General features: G+C 32.7%; 6 protein-coding genes across 8 annotated transcripts; 1 reads left to right on the forward strand and 5 right to left on the reverse strand.

The window, feature by feature from the left end:
• Window positions 1-561: 561 nt before the first annotated feature.
• LOC141537662 (bone morphogenetic protein 5-like) lies at window positions 562-1,578 on the forward strand. Its single transcript, XM_074258784.1, has one exon. The coding sequence runs from the start codon at window positions 562-564 to the stop codon at window positions 1,576-1,578; it is 1,017 nt and encodes a 338-aa protein (XP_074114885.1).
• A 139-nt stretch (window positions 1,579-1,717) lies between these two features.
• LOC141537459 (uncharacterized) lies at window positions 1,718-2,927 on the reverse strand. Its single transcript, XM_074258460.1, has 4 exons — window positions 2,732-2,927; window positions 2,428-2,673; window positions 2,109-2,357; window positions 1,718-1,980 (listed from the first exon to the last, which is right to left on the reverse strand). The coding sequence occupies exons 1-4, from the start codon at window positions 2,901-2,903 to the stop codon at window positions 1,718-1,720; spliced, it is 930 nt and encodes a 309-aa protein (XP_074114561.1). The 5' UTR covers window positions 2,904-2,927.
• Window positions 2,928-4,144: 1,217 nt separating this feature from the next.
• Window positions 4,145-6,923, reverse strand: LOC141537460 (uncharacterized). The gene is made up of 2 exons (XM_074258461.1): window positions 6,682-6,923; window positions 4,145-6,616 (listed from the first exon to the last, which is right to left on the reverse strand). The coding sequence occupies exons 1-2, from the start codon at window positions 6,917-6,919 to the stop codon at window positions 6,066-6,068; spliced, it is 789 nt and encodes a 262-aa protein (XP_074114562.1). The 5' UTR covers window positions 6,920-6,923; the 3' UTR covers window positions 4,145-6,065.
• On the reverse strand, window positions 6,924-11,644 carry LOC141537458 (uncharacterized). Its single transcript, XM_074258458.1, has 10 exons — window positions 10,678-11,644; window positions 10,505-10,600; window positions 10,303-10,396; window positions 10,118-10,232; window positions 9,936-10,056; window positions 9,527-9,654; window positions 9,409-9,455; window positions 9,222-9,336; window positions 9,016-9,150; window positions 6,924-8,926 (listed from the first exon to the last, which is right to left on the reverse strand). Exons 1-10 carry the CDS (start codon window positions 10,726-10,728, stop codon window positions 8,863-8,865), a joined length of 966 nt encoding a protein of 321 aa, XP_074114559.1. The 5' UTR covers window positions 10,729-11,644; the 3' UTR covers window positions 6,924-8,862.
• A 1,182-nt stretch (window positions 11,645-12,826) lies between these two features.
• On the reverse strand, window positions 12,827-15,223 carry LOC141537461 (uncharacterized). 3 transcript variants are annotated; one of them, XR_012480927.1, is made up of 6 exons: window positions 13,902-15,223; window positions 13,467-13,615; window positions 13,341-13,390; window positions 13,181-13,264; window positions 12,962-13,093; window positions 12,827-12,873 (listed from the first exon to the last, which is right to left on the reverse strand). XR_012480927.1 is itself a non-coding variant. In XM_074258462.1 (6 exons), the coding sequence occupies exons 1-6, from the start codon at window positions 14,001-14,003 to the stop codon at window positions 12,840-12,842; spliced, it is 579 nt and encodes a 192-aa protein (XP_074114563.1). In that variant the 5' UTR covers window positions 14,004-15,223; the 3' UTR covers window positions 12,827-12,839. The 3 variants fall into 3 exon arrangements, 2 of the variants coding, with proteins under 2 accessions (XP_074114563.1, XP_074114564.1); XM_074258462.1 differs by having other exon boundaries at window positions 13,153-13,264; XM_074258463.1 differs by having other exon boundaries at window positions 12,827-13,093.
• Window positions 15,224-15,903: 680 nt separating this feature from the next.
• LOC141537637 (histone H1B-like) lies at window positions 15,904-16,614 on the reverse strand. Its single transcript, XM_074258750.1, has one exon. It carries the CDS (start codon window positions 16,475-16,477, stop codon window positions 16,067-16,069), a length of 411 nt encoding a protein of 136 aa, XP_074114851.1. The 5' UTR covers window positions 16,478-16,614; the 3' UTR covers window positions 15,904-16,066.
• Window positions 16,615-16,778: the final 164 nt, after the last annotated feature.

The raw sequence follows: 16,778 nt of genomic DNA on the forward strand, positions 1-16,778 counted from the left end.
TTGCAACTGGTTTTGCTGATTCTAAGCCTGGGTACCTTGATAATTATTGCGGAATCTTGTTACTCTTACTGCGGAAGGCGCTCAGCAAAAGTACGTACTCTTGGCAATCAATCACAGGTTACTCGACTAATTTTCGTTTGTTAAGTGTAAAGACACAAATGATTGCTGCTCGGGTCGGATGTGCTGCCGGAGCTGGTGCGTCCGCGATCCTTCGTTTAGCTTCCAAGGTTAACCAATCCAGGATCTCAGAAATGGTTGGTGTTCCTTTTAGTTAAAGTCTTGTATTAAAGCCAAACTATGTAAACATTGAATAAATTATTTTGTATCTTACGACGGAAATCGCAGACTTATTTCTTGCCAGATGTTCCTTTCGTGACACTATCTGATAACAAATAATTGATGTTTGGTTTAAAAACAGCTACAAGTGTCACTATTCTTACTTATTGCCTAGATAATCTAATCCCACTTGTCGACAATCATATCGAGTGTCAATATTGATAAAACTAAGAATGTAATGGCTTATAAAAATCTGTCCTGATGATTTTAATCAGTTACTCTACCATGGATTCGTTGGTGCTTTTAAGTATCTTAGTGTCCTACGTAATTGGTGATCAAGGAGGATTCAAGGAAGATCCTGTTGACCTAAACAATTCAGCAGTCCGCTACATGGAAAGCATCCTTGAGGAGTTCAATCAAGACACCCGTTGGGGAGCGCTAGATACCGCGGAAATGGTGATTAGCAGCATGATGCCAGTGACGGACAACCTGGACAACCTGAGGTTTGACATTTCGAAGCTGGACGGCGCTTTTGAGTCAGCGGAACTCAGGATCTTCCAGCATGCCTCAAGTTGTCATTCGCCAGCTCAAGTGCGACAGAATAATTGTGGAAACTGCGAACTGATCAAGTCTGAGACAGAACAAGAGGTTCAAGAAAAGAAAGGCGGCTGGTTGGTGTTCAACGTCACCAAGGCCGTTCAGTCTTGGATGGAAAATCCGGAGAGAAATCAAGGATTCACCATCTCTGCAGGATGCAATATTGAACTGGGGGTCAGTGGCAAGCTTTCGCCCTTGATGGTATGCTACTCTAAAAGGAAACCTGGACCAACTGACATTCGCTCTCTGGTAAAATTAACAAAACGGTCCGCTTTGGAGGGCAGTGGACTACTGTCCGTTCCGTTTTCCAGCAAGCGGAGGGTCAGGATGATGATCGACGGCCATCGGACTGTGAAGAAGAACTTGGCTGACTACAAAAATACTTCGAAAGCTTGCGGAATCAAGTCCTTTGATCTCTGGTTTGAAAACATTGGAAGGAATCAGATCATAGCGCCCAAGAGGATCAACTTCACGTACTGCAGTGGCGTCTGCAATCAATCGGAGCTTGATACTCGGAGGTACTTCAAAGGATACGAGCATTTTCTGATCTTCAATGCGTTAATGAGGGTCTATCCTGAAGAGGTTCCTGCGGTATTCTGCTTGCCTAGCAAGTTTTCAGGCATTACGGTTTTGTACATCAAACAGAGTCGAGTTATCAGGAGGAATGTGTTTAATATCAATGCAGAAGAGTGTTCTTGTGAGTGAATTGGTCGCGGGTTAATTTGGTAATTTTATAATGATTTTGTGAAATTATGTTCAGGGTTAAAAATAAAATTGTAAGTCAAATTTGTCAATTTATTTTGTTTTCTTTGACCTAAAAATTTTTCTTGTCAATCCAAGTGAATTATGAACCTAATAAAGGCACACATAGGTTATTGGCAGCTGCGACAAATTTGTTTTTGCATTTGCACTGAAAGTTACTGCACTTAGAATTTTCCGGGAGACACTGATTGTCCTTCCAACAATATCCGCCCAGTAGTGGTCGACATGTTGACATGTTTGTCGCGTAACTGTTTAACTTACAGACACACTTTTTTAACATCGAACATTCTGAGTGCCATGGCTCGCCACAGTCGTAATCATTTTTACAAGAAAATGTTGAGTTGCCTGGAAAATTAAAATCACACTGAAAAAAATGATTTTCTACTACTAAGAATATTTTTTTTTTTTTTTTTTTTTTTTAAATAAAAAAAATCGGTATTAGAAAAATAAATTTAATGAAAGGTCATACTTACTTGCAACACACTGCCAATTGGAGACCATTACAAAATTATGGATGCATTGACACTTATTGTTAATACAATTATTAAACGGAGAGACACAGTCTTGTTTAGATGAACAGATCTTACCGACAGACGGTACGCATATCAGGTTACCTATCGCAAAAGAATCTCCGGCGCATGCGCAGATTTTTTTATCGGAACACAAAGCATTAGAAATGGCGCTGCAGTTTACATCGTCGCGGCATTGACTCCCTAAAATGACTAACGGAAATTTTTAATAGTGACTTTGTTCAATTTACGTTTACGATTTTTAATCCAAAATTTTTCTTACTCGGTACGCATTTGAATTTAGAGTCAGCAACGTATTGGCTCTTGCATTGACACTTATCATCAATGCAAGTCGAATTCTGAACAAGACAATCTTGATCCATTAAACAGCCATCGTCTAACCACGATCCGCATTCGACGCTATTTGTTTCTGGGTGATTTGGCTTGCAAACACACTCTCCAATCGTTGAACATTCCGTGTTGAATTCTGTGCAATCACTGTCGTATGTGCAGAGTTGCCTAAATGGCACTGAGAAATTTAACTTCAATTAGCAATTCTTACTATCAAAACTCTTCTTTTCACTTACAAGGTTCACAATAATCGCGCATGGTAACAAATTTATGATTGCAATAACACTCATTGTAAATGCAGGCGGCATTAGTCACCGCACAATCTTCGTCAACTGAACAGGGCTCACCGTTGAATGCTCTACAAACTGTTGGAGACGATTGCACGGAATTCTTCCGACATTGACACATTTGGTCAGAACATTTCGCATTTTTTATAAAACTGCAATCGATGTCAATCTTGCAATTTTTCCCCAGATGGCCTGGAATTGATACAGAGTCAGAGTTTCACTTGCAATTCATGAAAACAAAGTGCTAACTTATTTTGCATTGATAACTTGACCGTGGAGCGTATCCTAAACTGCATTGACACTTGCCGTCAATGCAGAGCGCATTTTCAACGGCGCAATCTTCGTTCGGAGAACAGGATACATTCAAGAGCGGTGCGCAGACTCCGTTTAATGGCGCGTAATTGTAATCGCACACACAGACGCCATTGATTGAACAATAAGAGTTTTTTTTACAGTCGTGGTCGCCGTGGCAAACTTTATTTACGTAAGCTAGAAAGGGAAAAATTAATTCATAACTCCGAAATAAAGTATGCTATGGTATATCAAAAAAATTAAATGCAAAATTAATCTTCATACAAATTGATAGTTTTCTCTTACCAGACCTGCACTGACCCTCGGAAAATGGCAAGTGATTGTATCCGCATTGACAATTATTGAAAATGCATAAAGTGGTATTATCAAAGCAGTCTGTGTCTCTAGTGCACAGCCCACCTAGAGGTTTCATGCAACTAAATACGTCTTTTTCAACAAAACCGTCCCGACATTGACACTTTTTTTCAACACAATTTGAATTCAGTATCTCCTTGCAATCTTCATCTCTCTCGCATGAGCCCCTCAAAGTGCCTAAACATAAATAAATGATCAAATTGATTTTGAAACAAATTACCATTCAATAACATGAATTAATCATCACCTGGGAGGCAAGAATTTATTCCGTTAAAAGCGTAAAACAAAGCGCATTGACAAACTTTGTCAATGCAAATGGAATTGGGCGTAGCGCACTCTTTATTCTTCCGACACGGCTGACCTAACAGTGGATCACATCGCGTTTGATTAAATCTGACATAATTCGTCTTGCACTCGCAGATTTTATTAACACAGACACTATTTTGAAATTCCGCGCAATGGACGTCTGTTATGCAAGTTTTCGTATCAAAAACTGCAAATTCGAACGTATTAGTGTTCAAATTCAAGATATAAAAATTATTTTCGATATAAATTACCTGAAATGCACTTTATGAGGCTGATAAGTCGGAAATTTGGTTTGCATTGACACTTGTGGTCAATGCAATAAAAGTTCTCGGCAACGCAAGGATAATTTTTCGAGCAAAAAGTATTCAACAATGGCACGCATGTGTTATTCCTTGTTTTGACGTAATTATCTTTGCAGACGCATTTTTTCTCGAGACATACTGCGTTTCTTATTAGCAAGCATTCTTCATCTTCAGAACAATATTGTCCTACCTTAGCTGAAACGAATTTTAAAATCAATCTTCGACTCTTCAGCCTCGAATTATTACCAAATTTAAATTAACCAACTCGGAAGACACTGCTCACTCGTCGTAGGAACGTAGTGCGGCTTGCATTGACACTTGTAATCAATGCAGTGCGAGTTTTCGACAGTGCAGAAAAAATCGCTGATGCAGGTATGGTTAATGGTCGGCTGACATCGTATTGAGTTGATCATCACAGAATTTGGAATGCATTTACAAATATTGTCGAAACACTTGGCGTACGGAATATTCTCGCAAAGACCGTCAATGCAAGGATACCCCAATGTCTCTGTAATTCAACAAAATGGCGTCATAGTGCATTGAGCTTTGTCCGGTAAGTCACTTACTTCTTACGCAGATTCGATCGGACACAGGAATGGATAAACCGTTGCATTGACACTCATTGTAAATGCAAACGGAATTCTCAGTCTTGCAGTGCTCACTGATTCTACAAGGGCTGCCTAATATTGAAGAATGGGTTGTATTATTCAGTAGGGCGTGTGAATTTTTTGGTGATGCTGTGAAAGAATTAGAATTTTTTTTAAATCGATTAATTGCTATTTTTACATAAAAAAAGTGGTTAAATGGCTTATGGAGGGGATTTATCAAGTGTTTATGGAGGTGCAAACACAATAACTTTTGATAATATATATTTTTAAACTCAATCTATTTTTTAATCTCTTCATCTATCTTAGGGGAAGCCGCGGATTGGAAATGCCAGCTTAATATTGTTTTGTTTAGTTATAATTAATTTTTTTTTTTCGGCTGGCAATTCAAGAAATTTCGGGTCTTTTGAGCAGCCATATATAATTATTTATTTGTAAATAGAACCTGGTGAAAATTTTTCGGACTTTTCTATCAAAAACTCTGAAGAAGTCTTTAGAAGTCTTTTAGAACTTAAGATAAGTCTTTTGTAGAGTTTTTCAGAGAAAAGTCCGATAAATTTTTACAGGGGGAGGTTAAAGACAGCTGCATACTATACTAAATAGTTCTTAAGCCTGGCGATTACCGGTAATACAGTTCCCTAGTGTGTCTTTTTATGATTTACTTTAAACTTAAGCGGGCGTTTAATTCATATTTAAATAAATACTATTAGCGGACAAAATTTGAACGAACTTTAAAATATAATTGTAAATAAAATTAATTTCTTATAATTTATTCTTAATTAACTCATTATAATTATCTTTTAAATTTATTCTTATAGTGTACAGTGGATAATTATTTTTTTTTACTGACGTTTGTTATAAAATTATCGAAAAGTTGAAAGTAGTATTATCAGTATAAGCTTTTATGTATTTAAACATTCAAATTTCTTCAAGCTATATTCAAAGCAAACTTACCAACTGGACACTTGAAATTCGATTGAGGAAGAACATTGTACCCGCATTTACACGTATGGTCAATGCAAGCTCCATTGCGAGGAAAACAATCTTCCTTGCTATCACAAATTCCATCGAGAAGAGATTTGCATATGTTGCCTCCGACCGGAACAGTATTTGATTGACAAACGCAGGTATTTTCATAACAAATCGAGTACTTAATTGCATTGCAGTCTGAATTGACTCGGCAGAATTGGCCCAAAGAAGCTGGAACAGAATTGACGATGTTCCAAAAACAAAATATTTGGAATTGATAATAAAATTACTTACTCGGCAAACAGCGGTTGTTAGATTTCTGAGAGAAGCCTTCACGACAACGACACTCATTTCCAACACAGACGGCATTATCCGGTTTGCATTTTTCAGATCTCCAACAAAATGCGCCCAAGAGAGGCGCACAAGTGGTTCTGTTCAGCGGAACATAACCTGATAGACACACACACTTATTATTAGAGCATTTTGAGTGAAGCATCTCGCAATCATCGTATCTTTCGCAAGAACTTCCCAAATAATCTGCAAAGAGGGGGTTAAATAATCTGCGGAAATAAATTCTCTGAATTTAATCATGACCTTACTTTTAATGCACTTATTATGAGACTGAGCCAAAAACCCAGCGCGGCATTGACACCAATAGTCAATGCAGACTACATTGACACCTGAGCATGGACCATGTTTCCAACAGAAGGCACCCAGTATCGGCGCGCACGCGGTGTCATTCAATTTAGCGTATTGAGGCTTGCATTGACACTTATTATCAATGCAGTGCGCATAAGATATTCCTCGGCATTCTCTGTTCCCGGAACACGATTGTTCCAGTCTAAAATTACCTGCAGTCCTTTTTCCACACGTTGTTTTATTGATTTGGATATTGTTGTCTTCGCAAACACACTTTTGCTTTGAACAAATGGAGTGTTTGATTTCAACACAATCATTGTTGAATTTACACGATTCATTTAAAAACTCTGAAACGATAAATAAGAACTCAAAATTTGTCCCTCAATTTAGTCGCTATATTTTTGATACTCACTCGGCAAACACTTGTCGTTGCGATAGGCATAATTGGGTTTGCATTGACACTTATTGTCAATGCAAGCTGAATTGACAGTTACACAAATTTCGTTAGAAAAACAATCAGCGGCGAATTTTAAGCCACAACTACTTTCGTTTATCGGAACATATCTGCTTCGACAAACACATTGTCCTTCGAATGAGCATATCGTGTTCTCTATAAGATATTCGCATGGCAAATGTTCTCGACAAGTCATGTTTAAATATCCTGAAATATTTATTTATAATTTATATTTATAATTTTATTTATTTATAATTTTACAAACCCGGTAGACAAGAAACAGTTAAAAACTTTGAAGATACGTGTTTTGGCTTGCATTGACACGTATTATCGACACAGCTTGAGTTTACGTGATAGCAATCGTCATCGGTTAAACAATATCCGTTTAGCAATGAAGCACATGTTGCTGGATTTATAACACCAGCGTTTGATTTACACTCACAAATTTTTTTATCTGAACATTTTGCGAATTTTACTTGTTGACAAACTGTATCGTCACTACAGGGAGTTCCTAAAATTACTGTATTGACACAAATATGTATATTAGTTTATTAATTCAGGAAAGAAGACGCTGGAATTAGTATAATAATCAAATTTTCAATGCATTGATGCCATAAATCAATGCAATGACTCCGAAATACAGCTACATTGACATTATTTATCAATGCTGTCATAAATCAATGTAGTATCTATCAAAGTCTATTGCATTGACACTTTTTATCAATACAGTTGAAAAAACTCAAGATTTCAATAACTTCCCTGATTAAAAAAAAGAATTCAAACCGATTGACAATGTTAATTTTCCATAAGATAAAGAATTCAAAAGTATTTAAAGTATTCAGAAGTATTGGAAAGAATTCAAATTTCGTTATTTCCAATACTTTTTAATTCATTTTTTTAATCAGGGTTACCCGGTAAACAATCATTTTCCGTATGCTGGAAATAATTGATATCACATTTGCATTCTTTATTGTCATTGCAAACAGAGTTTCTGGGAAAACATGACTGATCATCGACGCAACGTCCTCCAAGCGACGGCCTACAAATTTGATTAAATTCGACATAGCCTGCTCGTTTACAAACGCATATGTTCTCTTTCGAACACTCCAAATTATTAATCCAGCTACAATCGTCGTTTTTGTGACATAGTGAGAATAATTGTCCTGATAAAAATAAAAATAAATTAAGTGATCAATTCAGTGATAAAAAAAATTCTTGTTCTTTTCTGCGCAGTATACCTATTTCCATGCAGACAAATTTCATTTCTAGATTAGAGACCATGCATCCAAACTTTGGGTTACAACATGGCCGCGGGCTATAAGGGTCGCACTGAATAAATAATTTGAGGTTGTTATCGTTAAAATTATTTTAATTATTTCTTTTTTTTTTTACCATTTTGCCATAATCACTGCATTGACTCGATTCAAATCCGGATATTTTACAGATCAATGCAATAGATAATAAAATCACCTTGCAACATTTGTGTGACGCCATTTTATGGCAATAAGTCGGCCATTAACTGTCTCAAGAGCAATTAATAATACTTGAAATTATCTTTAAAGTATGAAGCAATCGCGCTTTAATATTCTTAATGTTATCATTTGGAAAAACCAAGGTTTATTTTCAATAGTTTAATTACTTTGTCGTGCTGGGTGTGATCAATGTAATTAAGGCAATAATTACACTTTGTAATCATTAAAAAGTAATATTAATTATTAGTCACTCATTTTATTTTTCATTTTTAGATTAATTAACTTAATTGACCGATAAATGTAAGCTATATTACCAAAAAGTCGTTCTATTTATTGATTTTAGATGAAATTTATAGATATAGTTCCTAAAATCACTGTAAGATGGCGTTGCAAAGCGGGTATAGTACTACGTCACTGCCCCGCGAAAATTTGAATTAAAAAAAAATAATTTTGTATATTTGAACGTAAATTTCGACAAATAAATAACTTAAATATTATTTCTTAATGGTTTTTATGAAATTTTTAAAAAGTTATTTAAATATTTAAATTAAAAAATATAATGGTCTATTCAAATGATAGATAAGTAATTTAATAATTTTATAATTCATATTATTTTTATATGAGCATACAAAAATGCAGCGGCTATTTTACGTTAACTTCAAATTCATCAAATTTTATTGATTTTCGTTTCCAAGTCTGTCTTGACGGCGTAGCGCGAGCAGAAATTTGTCCTAAAAATATAAAAATTCACTCTTTAATTACAATTAAGTTCCAAAAGCTTGGCGATGTTACAATTCATAAATTCCAAATTATAACATACTTAAAATAATTTGAATATTCCCGGGTGACACATGACGGCCATAGTGTCATAAGGTTGAGGTTGTCCGACTGAACATTAACCGTGAAGTTGCGGCATTCTTTCTTCATATCTTCATCGAAATGGTCAGTACCGAATCTTGAAAAAAAAATAAATCATCAATTGTCATCATGTTTTACATTTAAACTCTTGAATTCTAGAGAACTTACACCGAAAATATCTGAGACACCCAAATACCATGTCCTGCTTGACGGTCAACAGTGAGCGCGAATATTATCATTGGTTTGTCGCTTGTTTCACAGATTTTCCGTTTGTTAAGAATCACTTAAAAATTAACAAAAGTCGATTTTAGAAACACATGTTTTAGCTTCTTGAACAAAATTTCTTCATACTTACTGGCTTGGGTCACTTTCACGGGGTTGTTGCTCAACAGAACAAGTCTCCTGATAAAGAAAACCGTAATTAGTGATATATTATCCAAGGGTTTAATGTAGAAGATTGATCAAATACTTACTCAGTCATGACTGAGACTATTTGGTGGTTACTCAAGCCTATTTGCTTTTTTTGTTGTTCGAAAAAATTTTTGAAGCTATTAATATCGGAAGAGGTTAAATACTTGCTATTAGGAGTGCCGAGTGCCAGCTGCAAGTAGGCAAAAAAGTGATTTTCGAGAAAAAAATCGTTTGAATTGTAAAAAATTGTTAATAAGTGGGCGTGGTTTAAGGCAGTCGCTAAGGAAACTTCAAAAGGGGCGTTACTTTTTATCTAAGTTGCTACGGAAACTTTTTAAAAGCCGTGGCTTGATCTAGTTGCTAGATATGTTGCTATGGTAACCTTAAAAAGGGCGTAACTTACTCCTGGTTGCTATAGAAACTTCAAAAAGGTTGTTACTTAAATTTAAAACAAAAATTTATAATTTTTACCGTCGAAATCATAATTTTCTGGATTTTAAGCAAGATGATTGGTCTTTTAAAATTGCAGTAGAGCATATCAATGTAATTGTAGTACATCAAAACTCTCTTTATCATTTCAGTGGGTGTACGGCTGCAAATAAAATTTATCGATACAGTAAAACAAAAAAAAAATTAATATTGCCGTTACTTACTTGGATTCTTCTGAGTCTAGCACAACGATCATTTCTACAACGATGGTATCTAGATGTGTAGCTGCTAAATCGAATTTTTGTTCTGTTCCTACTTCATGAGCAGCATGTGGAAAGGCTGAAAAATCCAAAATTGGATGATTAAATCTTGGATGATCTTGATAACAAATCAGTTTGTCTATCAATACCTTGATAGGCGTCCAGGAGCTTGATAAAAATGTACCGGAAGTTATACTTAGAGTCTGGCAGGTGTCTCAGGACGTAGTGGCCAATGTTGCCTTCCTGGTATTAAACGCAAAAAATAAATTTTAATTCGGGCGTCAAAGCAATGCAAAAAGCCCTTTAGAGGTATCCAAAGAGATTTTTTATGGTGAAAAATGGATACTTTACCAAACTGAAGTCTGTTGGCTTCCTGAATGAGTAGACAAGCGCTGCCATTTTCGAATGATCACGATAGAGAGTGAAGTATCCAAGATTTGGAGCAAACTAGAAAGATATGAAAATCTTTGGTGGAGTTTTGAGATTAATTATGACGTTGGAGGACTAAACGGTTTGATACTTACTTGAGCAATGCTGGACTGGTTGAATTCATAAGCTTCACAGTTCTTGTCCATTTTATTGGTAAAAGAAACCACTGGAGTAGAGAAATCAGCCAATAGTCCATCGGATTCTTTCAAGTCCAAGGTCTCAAGCACTTCCCCGTTGAATACGATGGACACTTTAAGGTTTCTTGCTTTGTGATCTTCGAAACGAAGATTTACGAACTTGCAGTCATCAACTATCGAATAAAGTAGTGTGTTATTATTTAAAAAAATTAGAAAATTCAGTTCTATGTTTTTGAACTCAAAAGTCTGTTAGAAGTTTCAAAAATTTCAAATAACAAAATTAATTTTTTTTTTCAATTCAAATTTTTGCGCGGCAGTGACGTAGTACTATATCCGCTTTGCAACGCCATCTTACAGAGAGTTTTAAAACTATATTTATAATTATGATGTAATTATTAATATATTATTCTGTATAATCAAGTAAATAATTATTTTAATTATTTTTAGTCATTCGCCTCGGCCAACAATTACATGTGATCTGAGACATTTCTTACTTTACTTCCCTCGGTGTGTAATATACTATTTTATGAATAAATTTGTAAAACTTACTGTAAAATGTGTATGTTGATTTGAATTTTATCAATTTGTGAGCTTCATCTTCACATGATAATTCTCCTTTTATTGTATTTAATAAATTAATAATACAAAAAGAAATAATGATATTTTTAAGCAATTTCATTTTTTTTTTGTTAAATAAAAATTTTTTAACTTGATACAAACTTTGCAATTACGTCGATGATCACAACAGTGACTATTTCTGATCGCTCGAAAAACAAAGCTATTAAAAAATTTTTTTTAATTATTGAGTAACACTTAATCTAAAACATTATCATTAGTTCTGTAATTACGTAATTACTTAATTGTCAATGATAAAAAAAAAAAAAGTCTATAAAATGTAACAAATTTAGTTGATGTATTCCCTTGTGGAAATAATTCTCTGAAAAAACTCTTGACAAGTCTTTATAACTCTGAATAAGACTTTTCGAAATTCTTCACATCCCTAACTAAGTGAAGGAAAGACTTAATAAGTCTTCAAAACTCTGCAATACTCTTCAAAAGTCAAATTTTCCCTGCAATTTCGGAATTTCTCAAAGAGTTATTAAGACTTGATAAGACTTGTTCAGTTTTACAGGAAAAGAAGAAAATATTTCTTTTCAAAAAAATTACGTATCAGAATTAAATAAAACTATAAAAAAGAATTAATGCATGTTTTAAAAAAATTTTTTTAAATAATATTTTCATCACGAAAATACTTTGATGGGCATCGAATCACTCATAGTTGAGCAAGTCAAAACATCAACAGCAAATGAAGTGCACTTGCTGTTGGAAACAGATATTACTCAAAGAGTAAATCCAATCGGTATTTAATTTGGACTATCAAATATTAAAGTCAACTTTCTAGGTAGGAAAGAATTTTCTAACCACATGCCACCTATTAGAAACTAAGAACACTCAAAGATTCTAACTGTAAATTCGTAAACTAAAATATGTTAGGTATCAATTAATTCCAGCAGATAGCGTGTGGATAGAAAATTCTTTCCTACCTAGAAAGTTGACTTTAATATTTGATAGTCCAAATTAAATACCGATTGGATTTACTCTTTGAGTAATATCTGTTTCCAACAGCAAGTGCACTTCATTTGCTGTTGATGTTTTGACTTGCTCAACTATGAGTGATTCGATGCCCATCAAAGTATTTTCGTGATGAAAATATTATTTAAAAAAATTTTTTTAAAACATGCATTAATTCTTTTTATAGTTTTATTTAATTCTGATACGTAATTTTTTTGAAAAGAAATATTTTCTTCTTTTCCTGTAAAACTGAACAAGTCTTATCAAGTCTTAATAACTCTTTGAGAAATTCCGAAATTGCAGGGAAAATTTGACTTTTGAAGAGTATTGCAGAGTTTTGAAGACTTATTAAGTCTTTCCTTCACTTAGTTAGGGATGTGAAGACTTTCGAAAAGTCTTATTCAGAGTTATAAAGACTTTTCAAGAGTTTTTTCAGAGAATTATTTCCACAAGGGTTTTCAAAAAAATTTTTTAATAATTTTTTTTTTTACAGAACTTTATTTATTTATAGTTCACAAATTACGTCATTTACATAATATTAGTTAAGATTAAAATCTGTTGAAATATAAACAGGCTTCGCTCCTAAAAAAAAAAAAAAATTAAATTGTAGATATTTTATAACTGAAAAAAAAAATATATATTTTAATGAAATTATATAATTGTATTTTACTTGAAGTATTCAGCGTATTCCCTGATGATGCAAATAGGCCAGTAAGGTAGATTAAAATTTTTCTCTATTTTGTAGAGAGGAATTTCCGAACAATCATGTCCGATAGAGTTTTGAAAGGTGTTGGAAGTAAATCTGTAACGTAATTTTTAATTAATTAAATAATATCATTAATAATAAAAATACCAACTTACAGATAAAATAAGTGAGACAGATAGATACCATGGCCGCCTTGGTAGTTTATATGAAAGAAAGCAATGACAGATGGCCCGTCGTCATCACAAATTCTATGATTACTCAACGTTTCTGTTGACAATAATTACATGGAAAATATTTTATTATAATTAATATTTAATTTAAAAAACAAATTAATATTTATTACCAATTCTAGAAACCTTCGGGTTAGTTACTGAAGAAGTGAGGATTTCCCGCCTAATAAATAAATAATAGAGAATTTTTATAAATTAATTCTTAATTTATGAGTATAAATTATAAAAATTTGAAATACTCTGTCATCAGATTAACGATATTATGACTTTTGATGTCAAAGAACTCTTTGCGATTGTATACCCAATCTGTCAATTCATTCAGCTGTTGGTAGTAAATTTTCGATGAGTTGGGACTGACACTTCCTAGCATAGGATTCGGATTTTCACACTATAAAAAAATTATTAATATAAAAATAAAATTAAAAAAAAAAAAAATTCGGACAGCCCCGGCCGAGAATCGAACCCTGTTCCATTTGGTTACGCATTAAAGGCTCTTCCAGTTAAGCTACCTGAGACATCGTCTACAACAACCTATCAGTCTAAAATTTTTTTGTTTGACACGGTAGAAGAATATTTATTAAAATATTGCCTATATAATTATTTTTCTATAGTTACTTCCACTTATTTAAATTATTTAAATTCAAAATAGGAATCCATACTTCCTGAATATTTACCTCAGGTATTACAATTCCTTTGATAGAAATCCGAATCATCGGTGATTTAAAGCTCGAGTAGAACATGTCAATTCGGTTGTAAAACATCAGAACAAGTTTCATCAGCTCCTCTAGCGGCTTGCTGTGGAATTACAAACTCATTCATTTTCTTATCATAGGCGGCCATTTTGTAGAGTTGCAACAAGAAATGAAAGTTATTCCTTAAAATGAAATTTTTTTTTTAATTACTTAGATACTTACTTAAAATTGCTTTCCAAATCTAGAAGAACGAGGATTTGCGCGTAGACTTGCTTAATTGGAGTACTCAGGTTGAAAAGCTCTGGCGGAGGAACGGTCACCATTTTCCATTCTTCAGAGCTTGATGAAGCTATTTAATTTTTTATTTATTAAATTGTCACTTTTAATTTTAATTTTATTTATTTTATGAGTAGAAAATTTTTAATTATGTTTACTTACTGTCGTCTTTATTTTCCAGGAGCTGGACATACACGTACTGGAAGTAACCATCGTTGATGTTACTGGGCAGTCTTCTGAGGACATAATCGCCGATATTACCTTCCTGGAATTTTGAATTGTTAATTATTAAATTATGAAAAAATTTTTTATTATTTAGTATTATTTAATTATTGATAAGTAATTAATGATTGCTTACAAGACTGAAGTCCAATGGGCCTTTGAATAAATACAGCAAGGATGCTAACTTTGATATGTCGTGGAAAAATGTCATATAGCCGAGATTTGGAGCGACCTGTCGAAATTAAAAAAAATTTTTTTGGTAATATTTTGTTGAATTTAAATTTATTTTTAATCAGGAGTTTAGGATTAATTATTAATTATCAGGATGTTTGAAACTTACTCCTGAAATGGTGGTCTGAGTAAAGTTATAATTGGCAACTTTAATAAGTCTTCTGATGCTCTTGTAAGACTGGACATGGCTGAGATAAACGGGCGTTGAAAAATCTGCTAAAAATCCACTTGCTTCGTACAAATTTAGGATTTTGATAATTTTTCCGGTTATTGACTGGATTGTGATTTTTAGATTATCTGATTTGGTGTGCTCATTAAAGTGCAGTTCTACGAACTGGCAATCCGCGACTGATTTTTAAATAATAATAATCACAATAATTTTTTCTAAATAAGTATTTTTAAAATTGTCAAAAGTAATTTTTTAATATAACAATTTATTATGATAAGTATTTAGGCAGCATTTGAAACTTCTCTAGAAACATAATTAAAAAATGACCTTGTATCTTGAGAACGATTGACATTTTTAAAGATATAAGCTCATCCCGACGTTACACTCATCGAGAGCTTTCATTTGAGTACCCACATCAATTTTTCATATATTTTATATATATATATATATATATATATATATATATATATATATATATATATATATATATATATATATATATATATATATGTATATATGAAAAATATATCAAAAATGCATGTGGGTACTCAAATGAAAGCTCTTGATGAGTGTAACATCGGGATGAGCTTATAAATTTAAAAATGTCAATAATTACGAACTGACATTGCTATTTTGTCAACTATTGACATTTTTAAAGATAAATAAATATTATATACTTACAGTGATATTGATGATTTTCTTTTAATGTAATAAATCTACGAGCAAATTCTTTACAATTATAATTCGCGTCAATACCACTTACAACAATAATAATAATTATAAAAAAATCCAGTAACTTAAAAAAATTATTTCTTCTCGACTCCATTAAAATTTGATCTAATAATTTTCTATACTTGAGTGAATTTAATCAACTGAAATTATTTTAATTTAACTCCACAATTATAGATCATTATAATTTATAAATAAATTATAAATGTCGGAAATTAATTATTTTTTATTACAAATTTCCCATACTTACTTTCAAATAAAATTATTTTTAAATCCATATTGCCGGATACTGAACTTTTATTTTATCTTTAAATTTAATTAATTTTATGTTTAATTTATTAAAAATTATTTTAACTTTCTTTTGAAGAAATAATCATAATTTTATTATTTAAAAATTACAATTAAATAATGATATTTTATTTTTTGCAAATAAATTATTTTACGCAAACAAAAAATTTAGAATTGAAGAAATTTAAATTAAAAAATAAAAAAATAATTTATTTAAAATTAATAAGGCCATTTATTTCTTGAGATTCTTCTTACCAGGCATCTTGAAGGATCCACTGGAGCCGCGGCCCTTGGTCTGGACAAGAGTTCCCTCGGAAACGGCCTTCTTGAGGTACCGTCTGATCAACGGAGCAGTTTTTACAGGATCCAGTTGGTAATTCGCGTAGACGTATTTTTTTATCGCTTGCAACGACGAGCCGTGACGGCGGTTGTTTAAATTCTCAATGGCCTCGTTAACCATATTCGAGGTGGAAGGATGGCTTTTCAGTGTCTTCTGAACCTTACTCGGCAGACTCTTCTTCATTCGCGGCTTCAACTTAGCCGGTTCCTTGGATTTTGTCGGCTTCGACTTGGTTGATGCTCTCAAAGTCGGCTTAACTGCGATTTTTAATTTGTTTCTTGATGAAGATCTTGATTCGTTCATTTTTTATTTTTTTTATTAATTAAAATAAAATTAGTTTTATATTATTTGTTTATTTAAATTGAGGTTTTTAGAAAGATGTTTCTTTAGACGTTAATTAAGAAATTATTCATTTGTTTATTAAACTTTATTTATTTTGTTTTTTAGAGAAAAAAAAACAAAAACAAGAAAATGATTTGAGTTTTTTTTTTTTTTAATTTTTAAATAGAAAAATTTTTTTTTAACTTAGATTCAAATAAATATTAAGTTAGCCGACATCTAAAAATTAAAGAAATTTTTTTGTACTAAAAAAATCATTATAAAG

Source organism: Cotesia typhae, unplaced genomic scaffold (assembly GCF_013202065.1).
Source record: "Cotesia typhae breed Kobodo isofemale line unplaced genomic scaffold, CoteBio_Ctyphae scaffold_91, whole genome shotgun sequence".
Lineage (NCBI taxonomy): Eukaryota > Metazoa > Arthropoda > Insecta > Hymenoptera > Braconidae > Cotesia > Cotesia typhae.

Bases quoted from the DNA above. Each gene is read 5' to 3' on its own strand.
- LOC141537460 (XM_074258461.1), bottom strand. From the start codon at position 6,919: ATGACTTGTCGAGAACATTTGCCATGCGAATATCTTATAGAGAACACG. The intron at 6,617-6,681 runs GTGAGTATCAAA...TTATCGTTTCAG, and splicing joins CAACGACAAGTGTTTGCCGA to AGTTTTTAAATGAATCGTGT.
- LOC141537461 (XM_074258462.1), bottom strand. From the start codon at position 14,003: ATGAAACTTGTTCTGATGTTTTACAACCGAATTGACATGTTCTACTCG. The intron at 13,391-13,466 runs GTATTTCAAATT...TTTATTTATTAG, and splicing joins ATCGTTAATCTGATGACAGA to GCGGGAAATCCTCACTTCTT. The intron at 12,874-12,961 runs GTAAAATACAAT...TTTTTTTTTTAG, and splicing joins GAATACGCTGAATACTTCAA to GAGCGAAGCCTGTTTATATT.
- LOC141537458 (XM_074258458.1), bottom strand. From the start codon at position 10,728: ATGGACAAGAACTGTGAAGCTTATGAATTCAACCAGTCCAGCATTGCT. The intron at 10,397-10,504 runs GTAAAGTATCCA...GTTTAATACCAG, and splicing joins AGCCAACAGACTTCAGTTTG to GAAGGCAACATTGGCCACTA. The intron at 9,337-9,408 runs GTAAGTATGAAG...TTAATTTTTAAG, and splicing joins CGTGAAAGTGACCCAAGCCA to TGATTCTTAACAAACGGAAA.
- LOC141537459 (XM_074258460.1), bottom strand. From the start codon at position 2,903: ATGTGTCAATGTCGGAAGAATTCCGTGCAATCGTCTCCAACAGTTTGT. The intron at 2,358-2,427 runs GTAAGAAAAATT...AATTTCCGTTAG, and splicing joins TAAATTCAAATGCGTACCGA to TCATTTTAGGGAGTCAATGC. The intron at 1,981-2,108 runs GTAAGTATGACC...TTAATTTTCCAG, and splicing joins CAATTGGCAGTGTGTTGCAA to GCAACTCAACATTTTCTTGT.
- LOC141537637 (XM_074258750.1), bottom strand. From the start codon at position 16,477: ATGAACGAATCAAGATCTTCATCAAGAAACAAATTAAAAATCGCAGTT.
- LOC141537662 (XM_074258784.1), top strand. From the start codon at position 562: ATGGATTCGTTGGTGCTTTTAAGTATCTTAGTGTCCTACGTAATTGGT.